Raw genomic sequence first — 23,088 nt, 5'->3', positions numbered from 1 at the left:
CAGGGGTACAGATTTATAGTTCCCTGAAAATGATGTCACAGATAGACCGGTGGTGAAGAAGGCATTTGGTGTGCTTGCCTTCATCAATCAGAGAATTGAGTACAGGAGTTTGGGTGTCATGCTATAGCTGTGCGAGACTTTGATAAAGCCCCATGTGTAGTACTACTACAATTCTGGTCGCTCTGCTTTGGAAAGATGTTATTAATTTGGAAAAGGTGCAAGAAAGATTGACAAGGATGTTACTGAAACTGGAATGTTTGAATTAAAAGGCTCTTAGACTGAGACATCTTTCCCTGGAATGTAGGAGAATAGGGGTGACCTTAGAAGGATTTATGAAATCACGAGAGGTTATAGATAAGTTTGCTCTGGTTCTGTTCGCCGAGCTGGAAGTTTTTGATGCAAACATTTCGTCCCCTGTCTAGGTAAGCACTGAGGATGTCACCTAGACAGGGGATGAAACGTTTGCAACAAAAACTTCCAGCTCGGCGAAAAGAACCACAGCAACGAGCACCCGAGCTACAAATCTTCTCACAAACTTTATAGATAAGTTTAATAGCCTTTTCCCAGTCTTTAAAAGTCTTTTCCCAGGATAAGGGAGTTCAAAACTAGAGTGCATAGGTTTAAGGTGAGAGAGGAAAGATTTAAAAAGGTCATGAGGAGCAACTTTTTCTTACTCAGAGTGGTGCTTAAATGGAACATGCTGCCAGAAGAAGTGGAAAAGGTGAGTACAGTACAAGTGCAGCTTTTAAAAGATATTTGAAAAGATACATGAATAGGAAAGGTTCAGTGGGATATGGGCCAAATGCAGGCAAATAGGTTTAGTTCAGTTTAGGAAACTTGGTCAGCATAGATGAGTGGGGTTAAAGAGTCTGTTTCATGGTGTATGCCTCTATAAATTTAACATAAAACATGACAATTCACTCTAATTTTCACATTTTTTAAATGAATTTGGACAATTAAGAATTTATATTAAGTTATTCGAAGTACAAAATCAAGCAAGACACATTTTGGCTGACCTGAACTTCATTTTTGAGTCTTTAATATTTCACCACAAAGGCAAAAAAACCATAGTGGGAGTTATGTACAGACCTCCTAACAGTGGTCAGGACCAGGGGCGCAACATGTACTGGGAAATAGAGAAGGCATGTCAGAAAGGCAAGGTCACAGTGATCATGGGAGACTTCAATATGCAGGTGCACTGGGTAAATAATGTTGCCAGTGGGTCCAAGAGAAAGGGAATTCATGGAATGCTTACAGGATGACTTTTTGGAACAGCTTGTCATGGATCCCACAAGGGAACAGGCTATTCTGGACCTAGTGCTATGTAATGAACCAGACTTTATAAAAAAATCTTAAAGTAAGGGAACACTTAGGAAGCAGCGATCATAATATGGTAAAGTTCAGTCTGCAGTTTGAAAGAGAAAAGGCAAAATCGGATGTAATGGTGTTACAGTTAAATAAAGGTAATTATGAGGGCATGAGAGAGGAACTGATGAAAATAGACTGGAAGCAGAGTCTAGCGGGGAAGACAGTAGAGCAAAAATGGCAGGGGTTTGTGGGTATAATTGAGGACACAGTACAGAGGTTCATCCCCAAGAAAAGAAAAATTAGACAGCCATGGCTGACAAAGGAAGTCAGGAAATGTATTAAAGAAAAAGAGAGATGCTATAAAGTGGCCAAGAGCACTGGGAAATCAGAAGATTGGGAAGGCTACAAAAACAAACACAGGATAACAAAGAGAGAAATAAGGAAGGAGAGGATCAAATATGAAGGTAGGCTAGCCAGTAATATTAGAAATGATAGTAAAAGTTTCTTTTAGCCTAACCTCGGTTGTTGGTAAAATTCTAGAATCCATCATTAAGGATGAGGTTTCTAAATTCTTGGAAGAGCAGGGTCAGATTAGAACAAGTCAACATGTATTTAGTAAGGGGAGGTCGTGCCTGACAAACCTGTTGGAATTCTTTGAAGAGGTGACAAGTAGGTTAGACCAGGGAAACCCAGTGGATGTGATCTATCTTGACTTCCAAAAGGCCTTTGATAAAGTGCCACATGGGAGGCTGCTGAGCAAAGTGAGGGCCCATGGTGTTCGAGGTGAGCTACTGGTATGGATTGAGGATTGGCTGTCTGACAGAAGGCAGAGAGTTGGGATAAAAGGTTCTTTTTCGGAATGGCAGCCGGTGACAAGCGGTGTCCCGCAGGGTTCAGTGTTGGGGCCGCAGCTGTTCACATTATATATTAATGATCTGGATGAAGGGACTGGGGGCATTCTAGCGAAGTTTGCCGATGATACGAAGTTAGGTGGACAGGCAGGTAGTACGGAGGAAGTGGGGAGGCTGCAGAAGGATCTAGACAGTTTGGGAGAGTGGTCCAGGAAATGGCTGATGGAATTCAATGTGAGCAAATGCGAGGTCTTGCACTTTGGAAAAAAGAATACAAGCATGGACTACTTTCTAAACGGTGAGAAAATTCATAAAGCCAAAATACAAAGGGATCTGGGAGTGCTAGTTGAGGATTCTCTAAAGATAAACATGCAGGTTGAATCCGTGATTAAGAAAGCGAATGCAATGTTGTCATTTATCTCAAGATGGTTGGAATATAAAAGCAGCGATGTGCTACTGAGACTTTCTAAAGCTCTGGTTAGGCCCCATTTGGAGTACTGTGTCCAGTTTTTGTCCCCACACCTCAGGAAGGACATACTGTCACTGGAGCGTGTCCAGCGGAGATTCACACAGATGATCCCTGGAATGGTAGGTCTAACATACGAGGAACGGCTGAGGATCCTGGGATTGTATTCATTGGAGTTTAGAAGATTAAGGGGAGATCTAATAGAAAGTTACAAGATAATACATAGCTTAGAAAGGGTGGACGCTAGGAAATTGTTTCCGTTAGGCGAGGAGACTAGGACCCGTGGACACAACCTTAGAATTAGAGGGGGTAAATTCAGAACAGAAATGCGGAGACATTTCTTCAGCCAGAGAGTGGTGGGCCTGTGGAATTCATTGCCGCGGAGTGCAGTGGAGGCTGGGACGCTAAATGTCTTCAAGGCAGAGATTGATAAATTCTTGATGTCACAAGGAATTAAGGGCTATGGGGAGAATGCGGGTAAGTGGAGTTGAAATGCCCATCAGCCATGATTGAATGGCGGAGTTGACTCGATGGGCCGAATGGCCTTACTTCCACTCCTATGTCTTATGGTCTTATAAACATTGTCCAGAGTTTATCAAATATATGTAAATGACTATGATTGGAAATACAGTTCATTTTACTGAATTATTAATTTTGACAATATATTCAATTAAAAATAACTTTTATTCAAAAAAGCAAGGAGGCAACTTGCAGAAATGCTGACTGACTGATTCGGTTTTTCAAAAAAGGTTTGCCTCAGATAAAATGGTTATGACAGGCTGAAATGTGGACAGTAACAGCTACATGTAGAGTGATTAAATGTCCTCTGCAATGTTTACATTGATTGCATGTAGATAGTTATTTGAGAAGCCTGCTTTTACAATTGAAATACAAACTGTTACTATTAATACTACCAATTCAAGCACAGTAGTTCCTTCCTCATCAACAGAAATGCCACCTCATCTGAGTTTTCCCAAATGTCTGCATTAATGAAAATCACATTTAAAAACAATGTGTCGTGGAACAGTGAAACATCATTTATCATGGAAAAAAATCAAATGCTAAACTACAGGTACATTTGAGAACTAACTCAGCAGTTGTCATGGAGAGTAGTGCTTCACATTGTTTATGCAAATTATCTGGGTTCCATGTCATCACCGCCATCATGATATGATGTGTGCTCACCCTTAAGGGTGACAATCACTACAACCACTGACACAGGATATGGTGCATTAGCCCCATGAGTTGCTAGTTAGTCTGAAGCAGCAAGAGTCACAATCAGATGTACTGTACTTAGCTACCAGTCAATATCTTCTGTGTATAGTCCTACCCTCAATTAAAGAACACATAGTACTGTTTAATCAGTTCTTGGCTGTGACTGGTATGTAAGAATGCAACATGCACGTTACCTGTAATTCAGCAGGGCAGTAAGTTTTGACTTATTTTGAGGTGATGTGTAGGATTACTTATAGACCTGAAACTGAATGTTTCAATAAATAGGCCAAAGGATGCATACCCAATCTTTACTAAGCAAAGGAACCTGTTTCCACTGTTCACTCATTTGAAACTGGTCTTTGTCGGTTCCCATGTTATTCATTAGTTGAACTTACATTTTAATAGATTTGTTATTATTGCTTTTTCATGTTTTTACTGATGATTTTCAGAAGTAATGCACAACTTTCTCCATGTCTTCAACTGCATTGTTGATCCAGCCTTATCTGAGTTTTTCCAAAAATCTGCATTAACAAAAATCAACTGGACAACTAAAAGACTTGCGTCCCTGATATAACACCATTTTTAAAAGTCTGCTGTACACCTGGAGCAGTTCTGATATTCTTAAGCTTCCCTGCTTGATCAAGCACGTTTTCTGAAAATGTCTGAGAGGGGGAAGATGGAACTGCGATTTTCTGACAGGGATCTCGAGGTCTTGCTCAAGGGGTGGTGCATAGGAGAGGAATACTCTTCCTGGAGGACCAGCGTAGGAGGCTGTGCTACCAGACTCTGACCCTCAGAATGCCTCACCAAGAGAAAACAGCAGTGATACCCAATTCAAGCACAACTAACCCCTTCCTTTCTTTTATTCCATCCCCAATAGGATCAAAAGGGCACTGGAGGGGTGCTTGACATTAGGCTACTTACCCGCCTAGGAAAGAATCCGGACTCTTGAAGGACAAGACCTGGGATCAGTTCTAATGCGATACCGAGACATCCGTGCCTTGCCAACCAAGCAAGTACCATTCTTCATTCCACTGCAGATGTCACGGTAAGCCTGGTGTTACTCTTGTTCATTACATGCAATTTTTAACTCCTGGTTGTGACACTCTGTCTCTTTTATTTTGCAGCTAATGCCAGCATCTTGACCACCATCTCTACCATCAACATCTGGCACCCCTGGTGGCCACCTGTTTGACCTCTGAGGGTGAGAATATTGAGGCTGCAGAGGAAGCATCAGCAAGGTTGCCTTCTACACCCTGGCCAACTCAGATAGTGACATCTCAGTGAGGGAGGACGTTATCTTTAAAAAGTGTCTAGCACAATCTGGAGTGTCCCTCTTTGTGACGGCTCCACAGCTGTCCAAAAGTACTGTTGGGAATGAGTTGGTCAACAATGTCTGGGACAGCAGGGGAGCAGTACATTTGGATGGCCAGGGATTAGGAATGATGCAAGTCTGCACCCTGTATAGGGCGATGTTGTTACTCTTTCAACAACCTCCTATCAATGGGTCATTCTCCATTTTCCAGCTTGTTGGAAGACACTACTGAGCAGTCAGTAGCTTCTAGCCTCTACCTCAACATCACAAAGCGCCCCTAAACATACAAATTTCTTCAAGGTGGCCCTTTCTGTGAACCCCAGATGCTGTACTCCTCATGAACATAGCTCGGATAGGGATCTAACCCTGCACCAGCCCACCTTTCCCACCCTAACCCTGGTCTGGTCTGGTCAGATATGGCCTCCCACCCTTACTCCCATACCCCTACCATGAAGTCAGACTGCCCTTGACCATGGACAAATCCTCCTTCCATTTCACCACCCTGCCTCCACCACCCCCTTTATCTGCAGCTCCCCCTACATCCACATCCAGTCCTGAAGAAGGGTTACACCCAAAATATCAACGTCTCCACCTCCTGATGCTGCCTGGCTTGCTGTGTTCTTTCAGCCTCCTGCCTATTTTCTTCCAAACTGTGGCACACAAAGTATGTCTGTTGCAGCCTGTCGATACTAGATGCCAGTGCACCATGCAATGCAATCCTGTGCTTCCAGTGCATCAGAGAGATGTCGTGATGGTCATGAGGGGTTGGTAAATGCAAAATGCCAATAGCTGTGGATGAGGGATGCGTGCGGCTAGTGCCCATAGATCATGCCCTGAGATGCTCTTTGGTTGTACATAATGCATAAGTTCTTTGGAGTAAGTGGCAAGCTGAGGTTGCCAGGGACCCACTGTTATGACACGGGGTAAACCTTCCTGCTTGATTTAAACAAGCAACTCAGAAAAGATTTATCCCCTGCAGTAATCTGTAAAAATTAGAGAGGCCAAGAACTATTAATAACTAGTAAAAATTAACCACTTTATTTCTTAAGATATAACAAAGAATAATTAACTCGCACCCTGTTAACTTGACGTTGCTAAGTCGAAGCTTCTCAAGTTCAAATTTTCTCTCCTTTTGCTCAGCTAAGAACCTTCTCTCTCTTTTTCCTTGCTTTCTTTCTCTCTCTCTTTCTTCTCTCTCTCTTTTCTCAGCTGAGAACTTCCTTTCGCTTTATTTTTCCTCTCTCTTCTCCCGACGCCTGGAGGAAGAATGCCTCATCTTCCGTCTTGTGACCCTACAACCACACGGGATCAATTTGGATTTCACCAGTTTCCTCATTTCCACTCCCTCCCCTCCTTATTCCAGTTCCAAGCCTCCCACCCACCCGCTGCACACTCCTCTCTTACCTATCACTTCCACCTGCACCTTCATCTACCTATCACATTCCCGGCTACCTTCCCTCCAGCCCCACCCTCTCCCATTTACCTCTCAGCCCCCCGGCCCACAAGCTTCAATCCTGATGAAGGGTTTATTCCCAAAATGTCGATTCTCCTGCTCCTCGGATGCTTTTCCAGCACCACATTCTCAACTTTGGACTAACATTGTGAGGGAGGTGTACTGTCAAGGGTCTGGATACATCCTCTAGGGCTCTCAAGTTACGCAACTGAAGGGAGTGGGCCACGGTCAGTTCATTGCATCTGTCCACAGAAACAATGGAGAAAAGCAGGATGGGAAACAAAAAGGCTGTTGCCAAAGAAAAGAAATTCAACAAGCCATTCTCCAGGATTAGGAGCTGAAAGCTAGGGTAAAGGTGGAATGAAAATTGTGAGGGGGAGATATAACAACAGGAGCTGCAAAGGGGATACACTGAAGATTGGATAGCTAGGGGGACGTGAGGAAGGATCCCTAGATTTCTCTTCACATGACAGTTGTCCCTTTCAGTACATTAAAAAAGTACAGAAAAATTCATGCAGAATTAAGCATGTGAACTGTTTACAGACTAAATTGATATGCAAAACCTATCGCAATTTACCAACTTAAAATAATTTTTAATGTGCCTTCTCCTTAGCAAGGAAAAGCTGTTGTACATTAGGTAGGGCAGCGTTTGAAACAGAGGCAGATTTTATTGTTCAGGAATCATTGCTATTGCTGCATCGAGGTTGAACAAATCCAGTTCTAGCCTAGAGACTGGTCAGGGAAAGGGCTTCTTGAGACAAGGTGCGAAACTGAAAACCATGTAACTGAATATGAAACAATACCTTTTTAACAAAATAAGTAATTTTAGAAATTATAGAATAATGTTTTCATGTCTTAATTTCTTCAACATTTGCCTATATTTGAAGCAAAGAAGTTTAATTTGAATTTTGCTGTATATGTTTTTAATACCTTATCTGAACAAGATAATTTATGGCTAAAATAAGTATTTGCATCAGTGTCTGGAAATTATCCAGAATACCTCCAGAAGTGGTGGATCATTTTAACAATAGATTTTTAATACAGATACAATAAATTTTCATACAAAAATTTCATAACATTGCAGAATATTTTCAAGGAGAAAGTGAGGGCTGCAGATGCTGGAGATCAGAGCTGAAAATGTGTTGCTGGAAAAGCGCAGCAGGTCAGGCAGCATCCAAAGAACAGGAGAATCGACGTTTCGGGCATAAGCCCGAAGAAGGGCTTATGCCCGAAATGTCGATTCTCCTGTTCCTTGGATGCTGTCTGACCTGCTGCACTTTTCCAGCAACACATTTTCAGCTCAGAATATTTTCATGTTTTACTTGCAATTCTGTGTCAATGAATTATTTTAAACACAATGGCAACTTTGGAAATTTAAGCATGATTAATAGCTACATGTGTTGAGTTTTCACATCTTATCCTTAACATGTTTTCTTCACTAATACTTGGTGCATGATTTCACCAATGAAAAAGCGCAAAATGATCCAGTCTTCTCGGAACTGGTGAATTTTTAGTCTGTCGATGAAACTGAATATTATCACTGTAGTGAGATACTCATATAATCAATGCCTGTGTCTTCATATTGACTGTTGGTTACCATCGGCCTGTTGAGTGGTAATTTGTTGTCCTGGTTATCGGTGTCATCTGTGTTTTTCAGGATAATGTTGATTTGGTTTGGAATGTTGATTCTAGACTTTCTCTGCTGGAAAACAATGTAATTATGAAAGGAAATGAAAACATGAATTCATACTTTCTTCAAGGCTTTTTTTGATGAGAGAAAAAATAGTGTTGGTTGGTTAGCTCAGATGGTAGAGTGTGGTGCTAATAATGCCAAGGTTGTGGGTTCAATCCCCACACTAACCAAGTGTAGCATTGGAGGTCACAAGTGGTAGGTTTGCCCTTGCAGAATCTGTGTTTGTCATTGCTTTTCTTTAGGATGGCTCAGTCTGTGTGGAGTTTGCACATTCTCCCAGTGTCTGCGTGGGTTTCCTCCGGGTGCTCCGGTTTTGTCCCACAGTCCAAAATATGCAAGTCAGGTGATTAGCCATGTTAAATTGTCCATAGTGTTTAGTGCATTTGTCAGTGGGAAATGGGTCTAGGTAGGTTACTCTTCAGGAGGTCGGTGTGGACTTGTTGGGCCAAAGGGCTTGTTTCCACACTGTAGGGAATCTAATCTAATCTAAACTCACCTTTGCACATACGAGTATTAGGAACAAGAAAAGAGTGATAAAAATCTAGAACTGCCTTCTACAAAAAGGCTGTAACTGATCGGCCTATTGAAATATTCAAAACTGAGATCTATAACTTTTTGTCATGACGTAATTAAATTCTACACTGGGCCCAAGAATATACAAACCTGAGAACAGGAGTAGGTCACTCAGTCCCTCCAGTCTGCTTCACTATTCAATAAGATCATGGCTGATCTGTGGCATAATTCTTGATGCTTACCTTGGATCCATATCCCTTGATACTCTTACTTAATAAAAACTTGTCAGTTTCAGCTTTATATTTAACAATTGAAATAGCATCAACTGCCTTTTGAGGAAGAGAGTTTGAATCATCCACTCCTCTTAGCATGTAGAAATGCTTTCTAACATATTTCTCCCAAATGGCCTAGCCTTAATTCTTACACCTTGCTCTGGTTCTAGAATCTTCAAGCGGTTATCTATCCTGTTTTTCCCTGTTAGTGTCCTGAATACCTCAATTAGATCACCCCTTAAACTGATTTTTCTTATTTTGCCTCATAACCTAACCCCGGGTGTCATTCTGGATGTAGGTTTGCTCGCTGAGCTGGAACTAGTATGTGATGAAATATCTGAAAAAGAACCTTCCAGCTCAGAGAGCAAACCTACATCTAGGACCTCAACCTGAGCTACAAATCTTCTCAAAACTTGCTTCGGTTATCATTCTTGTAAACTTGCATTGCACTCCCTCCAGGGCCAAAACTTCCTGCAGTGTGGTGGCCAGACGTGCTCACAGTATTCTAAATGGATCTAACTGGGGTTTTGTGTAACTGCAGTATCATGTCAAAATCTGTATAGATTACTCATGATTCTATTTTCCTATCTTACCTCAACTCTATTATAATGTGATACTGTAACTTGCATTGAAAAGTAGTTCCTATCATAGTACTGAAACAGATCTTTTCAAAATCACAAATAACATCTGATGGGACTGTTACAAAGATATACGCTTTCTCCTCATCCTCAAACTGTGCACAGCCTTTGAAACAATTGGGTGGACTATCCTCTTTGAACGTTTGTCCACTGTGGCCCAGCTGCACGGGGCAGCTCCCAAATGGTTCCATGCACATCTATCTAATCACAGGCAAAGAATCTCTTGTAATGTCTCTTCTCCATGCTCTCATCCTGTTTCCTCAAATATTGCACAGAAATCTGTTCTTTATCTCAATCTAGTTCATATCTATCACAGAATCACAAATGTCTTACACCACAGAGAGAGGCTATTCAGCTCATGGTGCCTGCAATGGCACTTCAAATGAGCATCATTACCTCATGCCAATACTCTGCTTTTTGTCTCCATACCCTTGCATGTTAATTTTTCCGAAATATTTGTCCAATGAATGCCTCAATTGAACCTGCTTCCACCCCGCTTACCGACAGTACATTTCACACCCTAACAAGATTGTTGAGTGAAAAGGACTTCTTTCTCACATCACATGCATCTTTTAAAAATCACTTCAGACCTATTGCCTTTCTGTTCTTGTTCCTGTTACAAGTTGCCTCCTGATGTTATCATCCAAAGGTAAAGCATTAGATTTCACATGTATTTTTATAATATCCTGATGTCCTCACCATCACAACAGTATAATACAAAGATCTCCAGATGCTGGAGACCTCAAACAAGTAGAAACAAATTGCTGAATAAACCCTGCAGGTCTGGCAGCATCGCAAAGAGAAAACACAGTTAATGTTTCAAGCCTAGTGTCCCATCTTCAGGACTCTTCAGTTTTTCTCTCTCACTATCATCTCTCTTGAATCCTGGGCTATTGATAAATTATCAGACTAGCCATCGAACATGTAATACAAGAGAAGCAAACATTTTCTCGAACTAAATGTTGTGAAAACTGTGAAACTATTTTTTTCAAAACCTGTTCTAAACTCGGATCCACAGCTCCTGATTCCATCCCCCTCTTTGGTCAAAGTCTGAGATCAAATTTGTCTGTTCACAACCTTGTGACACACTTGATCACAAATTGAGCTTCTAGCCTCATATTCATACTATCATAAAGACTGCCTATTTCCACCTCAATTACGTCACCTGACTTGGCTCCAGTCTCAGCTCACACCTTGGACTGAAACTCTTATTCCTGCCTTTCATACCTGTCACAACAACTTTTCCAATACACTCCAGTCTGTTTGCCACAGTCTACCTTCATAAACCTGAGCCCATCTAAAGTCACTCAATTTCCTGCAATTACAATTTCTCTATCATCCCGGTACTTGATGACTTGCTTTGGTTACTGGTCAAGCAATACTTTCGCTTTAATGTTCTCATCCTTGTTTTCAAGTCCCTTCATTGGGTCTTGTCTTTTTTTCTGTAATCTCGTCCATCTCCATATCTTCCAGAGATATTCATGCTCTTCTAATACTGATCTCTTGTCATTCCCAATTAGGCATATGCCACCATTGCTTGCTGTACCTTTGTTTTCTAGAAAACCAAGATCTGGAGTTATCTCCCTCCAGTTCTGTGTTTCTACATCTCTTCTTTGCTTTAAGGCATTTGTTGAAATAACTTCAACTGAGCTTTAGGCCTTCTGATCATAATCTCCTAATGTGGTGTGGTTTTGTTTCATAATGTTCATTGGAATTTTTCATTATGTTAGAGGACTATAGCCGTTGCCTAATAAAGTTCTTTGTTGAATGAGATGCATACCTATTCCATACTTTTCAATCTCCAAATCATTATTTAATTGTGAGGGTAAACATGTGTGCATGAATATAATTCAATTCAAAGCATCATCCATTTATTGGAGAAATTAATGAGATTAAATGTAAATTAGTTATATTTATGAAATACTTTGTGTAGACATGATCATAAACATACTAATGGGAATTAAGTTAAACAAATTCATGTTACTTACATGAACATAGTGTAGCAACAAAAGAATCATGCCAATGGCCAGCACTGCCAGAACCACACCAATGACAACATAAGTGGCTAGATAGGAAGAGGCTTGGGATTTCCCTTCATCACCTAGAAGGGCAAGCAGATTTTTACATTAAATATGGCTATCAACTTCAGTAATTCCAGTTATGTACACAGTATAACATTGCTATTTCATGTAATAAATTGAGTTTAAATTTAGATATGGTTATTTTCTAATGTATCTTCTGAAAATTTGGATCAAAGCTGTATTGAGTAGCATCACAATAATATGAGATTCTGTGGTGAACTGGCAAAAGCAAATTGTCAAAGTTAAATAAAATGATATTATTTATAGTTATCAATGTATAATTATTACAAATCAACTGGAACTGTAAGTGACAAATAAAAAATCTAACCTGTTTTAAATTGGGTTGAATGTCTCAAAACAGTGAAAATGACAGTTGAATTGGTATACTAATTATTAAATCTTACTACATTTTTTGAAAATAAAAATATTAATTTTGTGAAAGGAATCTAGCAATTTTCTCTTGGCACTATTTAACCTTAACCTAGCTTGCTGTTATGCAGGAAAAGCCAAAAGTTTATAAACCACTGCCAATCTATAGCCAAATATCTCCCAGCAACAACAATTAGCTGATGTCATGGCGGACTTTGTTGTAATAAATATTCTTTTAAAGTTTATTCATGGCATATGGGAATTGTTGGATAATGAGAATTTATTACCCACTCCTAATCACCTTAGAGCTGCCTTTTTGAAGTGCTGTAATCGTTCGGGTGTAGGTACACTGGTGCTGTTAGAAAGGAATTCCAGGATTCTCACCAATGGGAATAACAATACTTGTCTTAGTTTTCGTCCATATAAACTAGCCTTTTATGTTGCAGGACAAGCTACCACTTGTAATCTAATTACAATTACCTTGAGATAGCTTGGTAATCAGTATAATTTGTTCTGAAGGAACAGGAATACAGTTTAAAGTCAGACTGTTGTGGGGCTTGGAAGGAACTTGCAGAATGTTGCCTTATGCTTTGAGACAGTAGAGAATGTGGCTCGAGAAACTGTTATTGAAGAAGCCTGACCACGTTTCTGCTCTGCATCTTGTAGATAGTACCCCTGCCACTGGGATATCAAATAAGCTAGCTGCTTTGTTCCAGATGATATCGAGTTTCTTGAGCATTGTTAAAGCTGCACCTATCCAGGTGAATGAACAGTATTCAATCATACCCTGAATTTTGCCTTGTATATGGTCGACAGACTCTGGGGGAACAAGTCATTATTTATCCCAGAATTCTTAGCTTGTGACCTCCTCTTGTTAGCCTTCTTTAGACAAGGAATCTTTCATAGTTATATTCTGTCTGGCTTTCATTGACAATCATCATCATCTATTGCCCCTCTTCTATAATTGCTACCTCTTGCCAACCACTCATCCATCTCCTGCAGGATTTACAAATCTAATCTATCTTCTAAACTTCCACTCAATCTTTCTTTGATGGAGCGTTTTTATGTTTGAAACTTCTTGTGTTCCTGACATAAGGATTCATTATGCAGGAAGGCAACCGGTTAGTGTGTGTTCATTCAACACCCCAGTGTGCTCTAGTTTTCCCTAATAGTAGCCAGAGTAACAATTTTATTCATGATTTGGAGATGCGGTGTTGGACAGGGGTGTACAAAGTTAGAAATCACACAACATCAGGTTATAATCCAACAGGTGTAATTGGAAACACTAGCTTTCGGAGTGCTGCTCCTTCATCAGGTGGTTGTGGAGTACGCATTTGTAAGACACAGAATTTATAGCAAAAGTTGATAGTGTGATGTAACTGAAATTATACATTGAAAAATACCTTGATTGTTTTCTAAATCAAACTATTTTTTCAAATCTGGGCTGACACCAATTGTTAAAGTTAACCTGAGAATGTAACTTTTTTTTAAAAAAAAGTTTTGTAATTTACATATGAAAGAAGTGAAATTAACATGGTCATTCTAACTGATGAGAGACCTAACAAACAATCAAGGTTACATCACATTGTAAACTTTTGCTATAAATTCTGTGTCTTACAATTGTGTCCTCCACAACCACCTGATGAAGGAGCGGTACTTTGAAAGCTACTGCTTCCAATTAAACCTGTTGGACTATAACCTGGTGCTGTGTGATTTTTAACAATTATATTGTTTTAGTACTGATTCCCAAGCTATCTCAAGGTAGTTGTGATTGGATTACAAACAGTAGCTTGTCCTGCAACATGAAGATAATGTTCTATCAATGAAAATAAAGACAAACATTAATCTAATGAAATGATTCATTTTTTTTAAACAAAAGTGGATGATGGACACAAGAAGCTCAGTAAAAGTCGAAAAGAAAGCTTGGTTTTTTGCAAAGGTTGGTCAGTGAAGGTGAGGTGAAATTTGATTTTCACAGAAACAACAAAAATTAACTGCAAATTAATAATAAAGATTGAGAAACAATGTGGACCAAGAAAGTCCATACGTTATTGTATTTTCATTTGGCTTACAGTTACTTTTGTTAACTGGTAGTGATGAGAAAATTATATATGACACTTACATTTTCTTGGAGTCGCCAGTCATGATTGACTCCATACCCCTACCACTGAGAGAGTTCATTGGATCAGGCTCAAATCTAATTGTTGAGAGTTGACCCATGAGCTTCTCAGCCAGACATCACCAGGCAAAAACAAGCCTGTTGCTTCTGGCTCCTACAGATTGTTGATTGATGCGAATTCTTCAGGAGATCCAACAGTGATAAGGTGAGGTTTTTTTTTCATTTCTGAGGTTGGGGTCTTAGAAAGACAAGCATTGAAGGAAATTGCAGGGAGTCTTTCAGCAGCTATCTTTTTTACTCTTTCTCTACTCCACATTGGGGCAAATGAAGATGCCTCCTAATCTGGCAGCAGATTGTCCTGATTTTCTAGTTGGGAGACTAACCACCTTTTACACCTGCCTGGAAGGCAGGTAATCAGGCAAGTGGCAAGATAAAGCTCTGAAGAGGCTGTTGAATGAACGCTAAAGTGCAATTGGTGAAATGGAAAATTCCCCAATGCACCTTCTAGTCCAGCATTTAATCATTAAAGTTCTGAGAAGGGTGTGCGTATCTCTCCAAGGGCCAATCGCCCAATTATTTATCCTTCACACCGTATTCTTTGCTATCTCCAAAGTGCAGGAAATTTGCACCTTTGATATTTGTTCCAGATCTCTAAGTGATATTAAATCAAAACCTTAAATGGAGGCTAATGGTGTAAGTTTCAAAGTGAAGATTAGGATAAAATTAACTAGAATAAAGTTTATTAATTGACATAAAATTATTACTGTGTGGATACAATTCAATTTTGAAGATGTGCTAATATCAAAAAGCAGTATATGATTAACAAATGAGAAACATTTTACTTATTAAAGATCTACAATGAGGTGATGTCTTGGTATTATTCTAAAGAAACCAGCCAAAGTTATGGAGCTGAATTTCTGTAGTGAATTGTGCTACTATTATGTCATTGAAGGAAATAATACACACATTTCTGTAGTTAGCAATGTCATTTACATGAGCATTTCCTGTATCCCCTCGTAGGTATATCTTTAGAATAATCATTGGTGTAAGACCTTTGTAGCATTTGGAAATAATGTCTAGGAAATGAGAAGTTGTTTCAAAATTATACTACTTACTCTTAAAAACAATGTACTTTTGAATTACTTACTTTGCATAAACCTATATTCATTTAATCCATCTTTCAAAGGCAGAATATTTTGTTAGAGTATAGAAAGATGTATTTCAATTGTTTTTTGGTATTTCAGTGAATTTACAACCGACAAATGGGTGCTGCTGGGAAAATCAGCGTAAATATCATTTATAAAGCAACGTAGTGTGGATTGTGGAGAGCTGAAATAAAAACAGAACGTGCAGGAGAAATTGTTTCCAACTGACTGAATGAAGGGAGAAAAAAATTTTTCCTTGTTTGATCTCTACCATTTGCAGTCATGATTCTTCTGATGCTTTGTCAGTTCCACAATTTCCAGTTTCCCTGCTCTGTCACCTCTTCTTCACAATAAATATGCAATCCATCTACACATCCATTGCCCAGCAGGAAGGTGAGAGTTGGATAGAAATCAGAAGCAAAATTGATTTTTTTTTCCCAATTCTGGACAAGAGAGGGAAGCAATACCAATGATATCATTAATGGAAAGGAAAGAGAGTAATGGGATGGAGCCCATGTAAGATTGGAACAAGGAGTATCACACTAGGTTCATCACATGAAAACCACACATAGCACTTATTCTCCACTTCCTGGCATAAAGACAGTTCAGGTCACTTACAGTATTCTCCAATGGCAAGTGAAGATCGAGTAAACATTCCAGCTCTATTCCAGAATGCTTATTCCAGTTAGTTAGTTTCGAGTTAGTTATAAGATGGGTGCATAGTGGTAATATCACTGGACTGGTAATGCTGTGGGAAAACTGAGTTCAAGTTCCACCATGTCAGCTCGATAATACTGTGGGGGGTGAGGGGAGATGGTGGTGGGTGTGGGCAGTGGGCAGTGGGGACTGTATTTGCGAGCACTGTCTTAACTGTATTTATAACTCAGACTTTTCATTTTTAAGGAAGACATTCTTAGACATTTCTTGTATCCTGAAAGAACTTGTGTTGTAATCAAAGGGAAGTTAGGTCTGACTTTCTGGCGGTCAGTGCTCTATCTCTGATCTCTACAGATGTCTGCATTTCAAGAAACTGATGCGGATGGTTTTGAATTATCTTTTGTCTGGAGCTGTTACCCTATTGGCCTTCAATTAGTTTTGCAAATTTCTACAATGAAGAAATTGTATTTTACATGCAGATTCCCTGCTATTATAATTTGATTTTGCCTCCAACAGGTCATTTTACCTGATGGTTATGTTATCACATATAATAATCTCACCCAGTTTATGTTATGCTTATTGAAGAATTCAGCAGATGTTTATTACAAATAGCTATTCTGTATAAACATTACATTAATAAGCAATCGGTGTCTAGCCTCACATTAAGTTTTTCATTTTCAACTGTGAAGCACACTTAAGGTAGTACATAGTGATCCTGAGTTAATATGGAGTATGACACTTGGCTGTATAATTGATATCATGAGCAGGTGTTTTAAAGAGAACGTCAGTATGAGATATAACATGCACAAAGGCCACAGTGTATGAGGGTATGAGAAAGTAAACTCTGACAAATGCCCACTGTCACTTGGAGCTGGATGTCTGATTTGATTTTTTTTACTGTCACATATACTGCAATACTGTGAAAAGTCTTGTTTTGTGTGTTTATAGGCATTAGGGTAACAGAATAGAGTGCAGAATACAATGTTACAGCTACTGTGAAGGTACAGAGAGAGATCAACATTGACATTAAAATAGTCCATTCAAATGTGTGATAACAGCAGGGAAGAAGCTATTCTTGAATTTGTTTGTACATATATGCAAACTTTTATACCTTCTGCACTGTCTGAAATCAGCAACTCAGTGGGGAAGATTGGTCTCAATGAAATGTGAGGGAATAACAGTCTGTGGTCACATATCATCAGCTTACAGCTCCTTCTGCTGTAATGAGTATTTCATTAAAACAATGAGCACAAATTTGTTATAACATGATTGATGAATGAGAACACTGTTTCTGAAGCACTAAGTTTTAAAGTGTGTATTAGTTATAACACGATTCTGGCCCTTTTAGTTTAAATGGAGCTGATGATATGTAATTTTCATATAACAGGGGATTGTATGAGAATGGAACTACTGTGTTAAAACAGAACTAACTGTATTTATGATGCCAGATAGCAGGGTGAGTACCAGCTGGGAGTTTAGAAGGGCCATAAGACAGGAGCGTGCTATCACCATCATCTTGGTGACAGTGGATAAACAGGCTTCATCACAGTTGACCTGTGCTGCTAAGCTACCTCTTGTATTGGGCTCAGGAAACACCAGTGTCCTGATTCCCTGCTGGCTCTGCTTTGCTCCTTCCTAAGGTGTGTGACTTTGTCCTACAAAGAGACAAAACACTGTCAGTGACTGTGTGGCATTGTGTTTGGGTGATGCATTTGCCATAGTTGGATGCTGCAAGAGGCGGGTGTCAAACTGGCTACACTAGTTTTGTGTGGATGAATTTGAGATGTTAGACTTAAGTCTTGTGTGCCAAGAGGTGCTGCTGGTTGAACATGGAGAATTTGGTACATTGAGCAGCCTGTAGTTTTGGTGGTGTGGGTGGGTATAAGATGATGATGTGTGCAGATGTGAGATTGTCTGAATGATGGCATTGTTGCCATGTCTTCAGGTCCAAACTGTGAGAATAGACCTTCTGGCAGATGCTTCACTCCCCTCTGAGGCTGGTCTTGAAGGCCTTGGCATGCTGTGAGTGCCTGGCATTTCTCCCCTCACCCAGCTCAACAACTAATGCCTCCACAACCACATCCATCACCTTGGAACCCTTTCTCTGTCCTGTTGTTTTATTTACTAATTAGCAACAATATTATTCAGCGCAGATTGCCTTTCGAAGGAACAGGTTGACTGCAGCACAGCATTCTTCAGACCCTTGCTGAGTGCAGAGGCAGCTGGCAGCACAAAGAGACAATCAGCAGCAAGCAATCCTCTCTCAGCCCCATACTACAATAAGATGAATGCAGTCGGAACATAACATTTGCATGCTGCCCAAATCTGATAGAACTGGCGCAGAATAATCTCTCTCTGGCCAGCAAAACTAAGTTTTAGCAGTTAGTATTTGGATCATATATATTGTACTGAAGAACTAAAATCCCATGACAGCCCAATCATTGTGCTGGTGCAGCAAGTTCCCTTTCTTTAAAAAAAATTTGTAAGTCATATGTCACCGATTAGCAGACATCTGAGGGTACAGCAGGCAAGTGGCTGTGGGTGAAGAACTCCATGGGCTGGGAGTTTTATGTTCCTAACTAACATCCTATTCCAACAAGTAAAACTGCAAGACCGATTTTAATTAAATGGTTAAGGGAATTGAGGTTTTTTTTATGAGACCAGCGATGGTGAAATATTAGAAACACCAATGCAACACACAGGTTTGCTTTCATTGAGCTGGAGAAGGCTTGTTATTGCTTGCTGCTTGAGGAAGAAATCTGGCGATGTGCTAGAATTCATGGAGTCCCTAGGAAGTACTAGGAGAAAGTGAGGACTGCATATGCTGGAGACCAGAGTTGAGAGTGTGGTGCTGGAACAGCACAGCAGGTCAGGCAGCATCCAAGGAGAATCGAAGTTTCTGGCATAAGCCCTTCATCATTTATCATTTTAATATCAAACGATATTAAAATAGTACGGTCACCTGTTGTGGAAAGATCGGCCCATCAAGTCCACACCACCCTCTGAAAAGTATCCCCTCCAAACCTATTCCTCTAATCTATCTCTGTAACCGTGCATTTACCATGGCTAATGCACCTAGCCATGGACACTATGAGCAATTTAGCATCGCTGATCCATGCTAACTTGCACATCTTTGGTCTCGGGGAGGAAACTGAGATACATGGAGGAAACTCTCACAGATACTGTGAGAGTAGGCAAACTCTGCACAGACAGTCACCTGAGGCTGGAATAGGACCCGAGTCCGTGGCATTGTGAAGCAGCAGCACTAACCACTGAATCACTATGCTCAAAGTTAGAAGAGACTGAAAGACAAAAAGCAGTTGGGGGTAACTGACTAATGGCCAAAGTGCAACTGCTTTTAAGAATGCCCTTCAGACAGTGTACATGTGATTTAAATCTCACGCTAGCCCAGTAGAATTGCCCACATCCTGACACTAAATACAAAGGAAAGAAATCAACTGCAGTGAGTTTAGAATTGACTTGCTGAAGCAAAGCCCTTGCAGCACGCAAAAGTTCTCTTCTATAAATATCTAACGGACAAATATTTTACCAATGATTTTAATTATGAAGAATTTTGTTGAACCATGTTTATGGACCAGATCTCTCTGCCCTGTGAATAACCACAAAACCAACATTTCCTACAATTCTCATTTAAAAAGTGTATGTAATCATTCAGCTATGTTGAACCTTTTGGATGAACTTTACCTGCTTACATGAGTCAATGTGGTTGCATAAGAATGACAAGGCAATTGAAGAAGTGAGATCCTACTTCCATATTCCTTCCAACCCTACATTGAAATCTCCAAATGGGCTGAAAACAGAGCAGTATTGGCAGCACTGGCAACCTTGAAATCCTCTGAAGGAGTAGCAGCTTGGTGTAAGGTTGGAATTGAAACTTGGGAAAATAATCTACTTGAAAGGACTTTGTATCATATCACATGACAATTAGCACCTGTAGCTAAAGTTAGTATCATTCTTGTAAAGAGTGCGTAAAGGATTTGAAAATCTTATAGTAGTTCACTTTCCATAGGAACTTTGCATTTTGAAAACAAGCAAAACAATAGCTTCTGAGTATTAATGCAGTTGTCTGTAGTTTTCCTAAAACTGCTGCTCTTTCTTATCAATACATATAATGGAGGCATTAGGAGATATGCACATTACAACTCATGGTGAGCTGATGAATACAATGGTTTAACAACAGGTATTAAAAAAGGCAAAATGTTCAATCATATAGGATTTTTCATGGCCTATGATATTCCGAAGTATTTTACAGTTAATGAAATGGTTTGAAGTATGATAACTGTTGCATTGTAGGAAACATGGGAACCAATAGGAACATAGCAAGATTCCACAAACAATTGTTGACCAGCTCATTTGTTGTTGTGTTGTTAGTTGATGAATAAATATTGACAAGGACACTGGGGGGGTGCAGGGTAGGGAAATAGACAAAACATCTCTCCTTGTCTACGGACATTGCTCTGTGTTTGTATTCACCTGAGATGACTGAATGGGGTCTTGGTTTATTGTTGTACCTGAATAAAGCACCTCCAGCAATGCTGCAGCCCCTCAGGTTTTGACTGAATTGTCGGCGAGCATTAGAGACCATATGCATGGTGGGGGATTTTAACAAAAAGCTTCTGGGTCAGATTCAAGGGTGCTACATAGCTGCCAACTCAAGTTTCATCAACAAACTCTCATAGCGTAAGTGTTACGCAAATTATGGAATAGTGGAACATGTACATAATTTGTTGTAGAAATATATATTCAACAGTGGTCAATATTATAAGTTTAAATCATTAATTAGTTAGTTGCAGTAGAAATATAAAATTAGGTATCTATACAGTTTATCCAAAATATTGTTTGATCTTAAGTGACCTTTTCATAATCTGATTTATGATTCTGTGCCTTTCGTTGCAACACGTAGGATGTGGCTTGCAATCATTGCACTAAGATTGTATCAAAAAAAACTGTGCATACAATGCTAACAGTTTAAATAGACTTGCAGTAGCTCAAAGAGCAGAAGTCCTTTAAACTTTCAGACTAACAATTAAAAGTTTCTGTATTAAAAGGAGAATAGTAATGATGGCTATTGTAAGACTTGTACAAGATGGCATATCATTTTAACTTATCAAAATAAGCCTCAATACAATCTTTGCAACATGTGGCATGAGGACACTTTTATTTGAACACAGGCAACATTTTCATGCTTTAAAACTGTTAACTTTAGACATATAAGACAGCAACAGTATCTAACCATTCCCATTACTATTGTCTTGGAAATCATTTCCCATATCATGGCTTAATGTTGCAATAATTTTAAGGACTTATGTGAGCTGACAAGTTTATACACGGGACATGTTCTCAATTCTGTCCATTCCCCACTCTGGATACCAGTGCACCCTTCACACTTTTTAAAGCAACATTTGCCCCCAATAACTGTTCACAGTAGGTTCTGGTGTAGGACAACTCTAACTCAACTTATTGCACTACAGTTGTCCGACGTTCCTCACACTCACTATATACTCACAAGTTTAAAACCCCTTCCTCCACTGCAAAAGTGCATACCATTAGATTCTTCATCTCTTGCTGCCAACCTCATTTATTCCATTTACTTACAGGACAAATAGAAACAGAATGACAGACCATCATTGAAACTCTCAGCCCTTATATTTTCTGGGCATATAGCTGAGTACTGTTGGTGATGGCTAAATCAGTGTGCCAATGCCAACTTAGTAACTGATCACCTGTACAGTTATCCTTTGTTTCCATTTCTTCACATTCAAGAAGGGAATGCTCACACATTCTTATATTCTGGTTTGGTTGCCAGCCTCCTGGATGATGAAGAGGCGAAGGAAAGGGAGATGACATTGGATTTTTCTTTTCCCATCCCTCATGCATGGGGACAACAGAAAATTGGATGCAATTCACCCACCGATGCCAGTTGCTTCATCCAGTCCCATCTTTCTCAAACTCAAAAGCCTCCACATACTACCTGCTCTCTCCCAGAAATATTGTTGCTGTGAGGATGTATGATCAGTGATTCATGGAATTTGAAGGCGTTGACATTGAGGAAAGGGAGAAGGATATGTTACTTCCCCAAAACAAGTGAGAAGAAAGCTTTAGAATATGTTTCCTGCTTTTAAAAATTACTATATAATGCCTCCAGACTCCTGTCATAGCAACTACTGCACGATAGTGTATACTATCCACACGATGCATTGCAGAAATTCACCAAAGATCCTTGGAACCTTCCAAACCAACGACCACTTACATCTGCTGCTCTTGTCCTTCTGGATGGATGGGGATGCCACACCTTCAAGTTCCCCTCCAAGCCACTCACCATCCTGACTTGGAAATATATTGCCATTCCATCACTGTTGCTGGGTCAAAATCCTGGAATTCCCTCCCTAATGGCCTTATGGGTCAACCCAGAGCAGGTGGACTGCAATAGTTCAAGAAGCCAGCTTACCACCATCTTCGCAAGGGGAAGTACGGAAGAGCAATAAATGCTGGCCCAGCCAGTGACATCCTCATCCCACAAACGAATTGTAAAAAAAATTCTCACAACTACCTTTGATAAACTTATCTCATAAATGTCATGCTATGTTACCCTGAATGTATTTGTGGTCTGAACCCTGGAAATGTCCAGTTGTGTTACATGGCAGTTTTCAAACTGACTCATACAAACAAGGCCAGTAAGAATGCAATGAGAAGGTTCAGAAAGCTTAAGGAAACTTGGGAGAATGTTTTTCAAGATACCTGAGTGGAAACAGTTTCTACTCAAGTATCCTCTCTACCTGGTCCAGCAGCAAGTCTAATCTACCCCTAATATGTCTTTGTGCACTGTTGTCTGAATGGCGCTTGGAGCTACAAATGTTAATTCCGTTTAACCTTATTAAAACTAGTACTGCACAGAAAATATTCTGACACTGAAGTGTAATCTATTACTGTAATGTAAGTTTTTTAAAAAAAAGTGACAATAGGGCAGACCAT

General features: G+C 39.8%; 2 protein-coding genes across 3 annotated transcripts in view; one reads left to right on the top strand and one right to left on the bottom strand.

The window, feature by feature from the left end:
* The window catches only part of LOC122555094 (zinc finger and BTB domain-containing protein 20-like), a 339,090-nt gene extending 332,761 nt beyond the window's left edge, over positions 1-6,329 (top strand). Inside the window, exons 9-10 of the transcript XR_006313160.2 lie at positions 4,721-4,888; positions 4,968-6,329. The gene's annotated coding sequence lies outside the window, so the exon portion shown is untranslated. The remainder of the gene's footprint in view (positions 1-4,720; positions 4,889-4,967) is intronic.
* Positions 6,330-7,514: 1,185 nt separating this feature from the next.
* Positions 7,515-23,088, bottom strand: part of LOC122555096 (uncharacterized) — a 44,463-nt gene continuing 28,889 nt past the window's right edge. Inside the window, exons 3-4 of one of the 2 annotated variants that reach the window (XM_043700774.2) lie at positions 11,713-11,825; positions 7,515-8,310 (exon numbers count right to left, since the gene is read on the bottom strand). In XM_043700774.2, the coding sequence (XP_043556709.1) occupies positions 8,146-8,310; positions 11,713-11,825 (278 nt within the window). In that variant the 3' untranslated portion in view covers positions 7,515-8,145. The remainder of the gene's footprint in view (positions 8,311-11,712; positions 11,826-23,088) is intronic. The other variant, XM_043700775.2, reaches the window with a different exon arrangement.

Source organism: Chiloscyllium plagiosum, unplaced genomic scaffold, assembly GCF_037043375.1.
Source record: "Chiloscyllium plagiosum isolate Xiang-an unplaced genomic scaffold, Cpla_swu_hap1 HiC_scaffold_12, whole genome shotgun sequence".
NCBI classification, from domain to species: domain Eukaryota; kingdom Metazoa; phylum Chordata; class Chondrichthyes; order Orectolobiformes; family Hemiscylliidae; genus Chiloscyllium; species Chiloscyllium plagiosum.
The sequence above is the reverse complement of the archived record's forward strand: the minus strand, read 5'-3'. Positions and strand labels throughout refer to the sequence as shown.